Below are 4,923 nucleotides of genomic sequence, written 5' to 3' on the forward strand. Positions count from 1 at the left end.
GCGGCCCGCGGAGCAGAGTGAGTGCGGTGAGCGCAGCGGCCCAGAGCGCGGGGCGCGCGGGATGCATGGCGCGCGGCGGGCCTGCGGATCGGCGGAGGGGAGCGGAGTGGAGCACGCGGGACGAGGCTGCGGGATGTAGGGAAGCGAGCAGCAGGTCTTCAGCGTCCAGCAGCAGCTCTAGCTCGCATCTGGGCAGCCTGGGAGAGCAGGCAGATATATAGAAGCCGGGGTGTGGAAGGACACGCCCCGGAACGGCGCGGGTGGGGGTGGGGTGGGGTGGGCTGGCGCAGGCTCGGCTCCGGGGCCCGCGCCTCCCCGGGAAGCGGGACGAAGGACGGGGGCGCGCTGCGCGCGTCTTCACTGGGCACCTGCTCCGTGTGCGCACGCCCTGTACTCGAGCCACCCCTTCGTCCCCGGGAACCGTGGGCACTCCCGGCCACCTTGAGCCCTAGTCGCTTCAGGGCCTCTTGATTCCCCCCAATGAAATGACTCTCAGCCAACTTGGCGCCCCGGACGCTGCAGCCCCTCACCCCTGGATGCCGGGTTTAGGTGCCCTCCTGAGCTGATTTATGTTTGAGAAGCTGGCGTGGGCCCATTCAACTCCTGTGTACTTTGCAAAGTTTCTGTAATTGAAAGCCTCTTGTAGAGCATGTTGCATTTTCCAGCGAGAACGCTCGGATCATATTTAAATCTGCACCGTTGGCCACTTGAGCCTCCAGAGTCTCGCACTGAACAATTGAACGTGATGGTCGTGGGTTCTAAAGATTTGCTTTTCAAAGCGGTTGTGACTCAAATCTCTTACTAAGCCGCACTTCCCCAGTTAGCCGAATGGGCAGCGAGTGCGTCCTTACGGGAAGGTGGTTTTAAAGATGTTAAGTTTCACAAGTTCTTACTTGGGAGTTTCTTTTTAGTTAAGCAGATACATCTACGATGAAGTAACTACGGAGACACTGAAGCGGGTGCCATTGAAACATGATTAATAGCCAAAGAGTACCTAAGACGTTTAATTTTCACAACCATTTTTGAAGTCATCACTGCATCCCTGTGCTAAATTCTCTGCGATACGCTCTAGTGCAGCCGAATCCGCGCATCCTGAACACCGCGAAGAGTTGAAATCCTGACGCAATAGAGCTCTTGAGTTGGCTCTCTCAGCCATCCAACTTTCTCTTGTCTAGTCTCTTGAAAGTTTACACGCGCTTTCCGTAGGCGACCAACAGAGGACGCTAGTGGTCCAGAATTGAACTGACAAACTTTCCGGCCTTTTATTATTATTTTTTTTTCTCTCCCCTTTTTCTTTTTTAATCGTTTGCGGATGAGTGACAGGAACTTGTGGGGGCAATTGGAAGAAAATTTCCCTGGATGCCCTTGAAATGAGTGTTTACAGTAGGGACTGGAGAGGTTGTTTTTTTTTTTTTGAGGGGGGGGGACCTATGCAATTTTATGTAGAAAGCAAACCAAGACGCCTTCCCCACATATCCCTCCGTTATCCACCATGCAGTTTTTGGTGAAACTGATTCATCCACCATGTGTCTTGATGTCTGCCTGAATCTGTGGCTCACTTTCCATCTATTTATATTTGCTTTAATTATAGTTAAAATGATTTATTTTAAATTTAATTCTTCTTTATTATTAAATGATAATGCTAGGCATTATTAAAGAAAAAAATCGAAGATCAGAAACGTGAAGGCCTGAGCTCTGTGGTAGCCAGCCAAGGCCCAGCACCCCAATTGTCAGACATTTCTTCCTCATAGTGCTCAGGTTGCAGCTAGACTTATCATCATCTACCAAAAACTGCCCTGATTGTCCCTCCTTTTCTCCCGTGTATCAGCGCCCAAGAATAGGGCTTCTGATTTCATTGGGAAATTGAAAGAAAAAAAAAACCCAGTGTTACACTTGTTCTTTAAATAACCACAGAGACCTTGACTCCAAAATTAGAACAAGGTTCAGTATCAAAAATGATTCTAGATGTGGCAGGCTTCCCCTCTGTTAGGTACAATGTTACACACAGAACCAGTCTGGTCAGTGGTCAGTGTAGCACTTTTACCCGGCTTTATCATCACGCTAGGAGGCAGGGGAAGCCTAGAAGGAATGGCTTGGAAAAGATAAAAAGTCTTTAGAGTGGCTCTCTTCACAAAGAAGGAGCCCTTGCAGTTTGAGAAACGAACGCTTGTTCCAAGCAGGACTCCTAGAGGGCGCCAAAGCTCCAGGTCTCCGCCTGAATTGACTGGCGTCTCAAGAGTTTTCAGAGGCTCGGTTCCTCCAAATGTTTTATGCTGACCTTCATCATCTTTCTCATGGAATCGTGCACCAACCAAGTACATCAGTGGCAATTGGACGACGAGAATTTTGCTTTAATAGTTAGCTTTTTTTTTTTTTTTTGACAAAAACTTTAGGGCACCTCCCCTGAAAATAATTATTTCTGGAAGGATTTAGATGGGAGAAAATGTAATTTTATGACATGTTAGTTAATTATGTCAAACTTTAAAACTGGTGTTTGTGGCTATGAATGTAACGTGGGCAGGGGTGAAGATGTATTCTTCCCTTCAGAAGGGACTTGGCGTTCAATTGTGAATAATGACAATGGGCTGGGGGCTCACTGTTTCCGAACAGAGCCCCGCCCACTGACCTAACTATAATTAGAGATTCCAACTGCCAGCTGCTTGTCTTACCCAACTGATACAAACTCCTTACTGTCTGGAGCCCATTGGCTTTAGTTGGATTCCTTTGTGCATGATATTGGTCTTTCTTCTTCTGCTCAGGGCTGGCCAAGTGTCTCAGGGTTTCTATTGCTGTGAAGAGACACCATGACCATGTCAACTCTTATAAGGAAAACATTTAATTTAGGGGCTTGCTTACAGTTTCAGAGGTTTAGTTCATTATTATCATGATGCGGAGCATGGTAGTATGCAGGCAGACGTGGTGAGGGAGTTGTAGCTGAGAGTCCATCTTGCAGGCAACAGGAAGTCGACTGAGACATTGGGTGGTATCCTGAGCATAGGAAACCTCAAAGCCCTCCCCCACAGTGACACACTTCCTCTGACAAAGCTACACCCACTCCAACAAAGCCACACCTCCTAATAGTGTCATTCTCTATGAGATTATGGGGCCAAATACATTCAAATCACACCAAGCAAGCAGAGAACCTCAAGTCCTTAGCATTGTAGGCAACAGGCACTGGCTCCAGATGTCCCCAGGAATGTGGCTGTCATCTTTACTGATCTCTACTAGTCTCTTGGTGGAAAGGCCAGACTCCTAAGGGCAGGGAATGTTGGAGACCTAATTTCTAGGACTCAGTGTTAGTCAGCCTAAAACTTGGGAATTGCACCCAGGGTAGGTGGGTGGGGACAAAGAGCCTAATTTTTCCTCCCTCAGGTCAGCTTCTGGGTGAGTCTCCCAGAGTTACATCTTCCAAACTTTTAAGGGACCATAACTACCAAAAATCATTGCCATTGATAGTGTTGCAGGTGATTTACCCAAAGAGCCCCACTGAAGCTTGTACGAGCCACAAAGATCCACAGGCAGTCCAGGGGAAATCAGTGGAGACCAAAGGCTCATGGGTAGCATGACCACAGAGAGAGCAGAGGGTCTCACAAGTGTAATATCCCAACAGTTGAAGGACAGACCTGTTTAGGTGGCCAGGACAAGCTTCAGAGGGGTGGTGGCATTTGAGCCTCACAGAACTGCAAGGCCAGCAGAGGGAGAAGAGGAAGTATTTTCCCAGGACAGTAGTGGCTGTCAACTGTGGATCTCGACCCCTTTGGAGGTCAAACCATCCTTTCACAGGGGTCGTCTCAGACCACTGGAAAATACAGATATTTAGGTTATGATTCACAACAGTAGCAAAATTACAGTTATGAAGTAGCAACAAAAATAATTTTCTGGCTGGGGGTCACCACACGTGAGGGATTGTATAAAGGGGTCTCAGCATTAGGAAGGTTGAGAAACCCGGCTCAGAGAGTTGCTCTGTCCAGAAAAGATGGGGTGGGTTGAGAAGAGGCAGTACTGGCCTTGGCAAGTGTACTTTGGAGTAGGTGGAATTCTGAAGCGTGGGAGCGAAGGTGGCTGCATCGAGTGGGAGGGAGAAGATGGCATTGGAATGCAGATCCTAGGGGCTGGGGTTCCTCAGAGGCAGTGCTGTCTGGTGTGACAATTTGGAGGTAGATGGCCGGCTGCTGGAGAGAAGGCTGAGCCACGTTCTGCAGAAAACACAGCACTTCCGAGAACTCCCTCTCTGGCAGGATGCTTCGATTTAGTACAGTAACGTCCTGGATGTGGTGTTTTCTCCCCAGCAGTGCAGCTTCTACTCAGACATCCACACAGTGCCCACTATCCTATCCTGGGGACAGCTGTCTCCTTCCGTTAGGTAAAGGCAGTTCCTTTTGGCTTCACGTCTCACTGCTAACCAAGCTCACAATGCCAGGAATAGTAAGAAAGGCTGGGGAACGGTGCAGAATACACACGAAGGTACTGCTGGCTCATTCTTCCTTGCTGACTCGGACATGAAGCAGACTGCAAACCCTGAGGATAGGGTGAAGTAGATTCGTGGTGTAGATGGAAGGAACAACTCTTAGATCCCTGTGGATGGGAAGTCAGAGCTCATTTCTGTGTTTGCCTAGTCACCTGAGCAAATCTTAAATGTGAAGTTTTGTACTCCAGTGGGTGCCAGCTTGCAGCCCAGATGCCTTGTCTCCTTGTTCCACATGATAACCTACTGCACTTGATGTTTCCAGCCTGCTGGCACAATGCATGTGGTCTTCACATTGACCCGAATATAACAGGTTCTTTCCTTGGCCAATGAATCCAGAAGAAAAGACAACTGGAGAGCGCTTTTCATCCAGTTGGTTGCCCCTAGCACCAATTCCTCCTCCAGAGCTTCTGGGGCCTGTGTTTTCTCTGTCTCTCTCTCCCCTCTCTCTCTCCCCT

General features: G+C 48.8%; 1 protein-coding gene across 1 annotated transcript in view; it reads right to left on the reverse strand.

Annotated features, from left to right (window-relative positions):
* Positions 1-189, reverse strand: part of Igfbp3 (insulin like growth factor binding protein 3) — a 7,890-nt gene extending 7,701 nt beyond the window's left edge. Inside the window, exon 1 of the mRNA XM_026784974.1 lies at positions 3-189. Coding sequence (XP_026640775.1) covers positions 3-67 — 65 coding nt within the window. The 5' untranslated portion in view covers positions 68-189. The remainder of the gene's footprint in view (positions 1-2) is intronic.
* Positions 190-4,923: the final 4,734 nt, after the last annotated feature.

The sequence above is a fragment of the Microtus ochrogaster genome, linkage group LG1 (assembly GCF_000317375.1).
Source record: "Microtus ochrogaster isolate Prairie Vole_2 linkage group LG1, MicOch1.0, whole genome shotgun sequence".
Lineage (NCBI taxonomy): Eukaryota > Metazoa > Chordata > Mammalia > Rodentia > Cricetidae > Microtus > Microtus ochrogaster.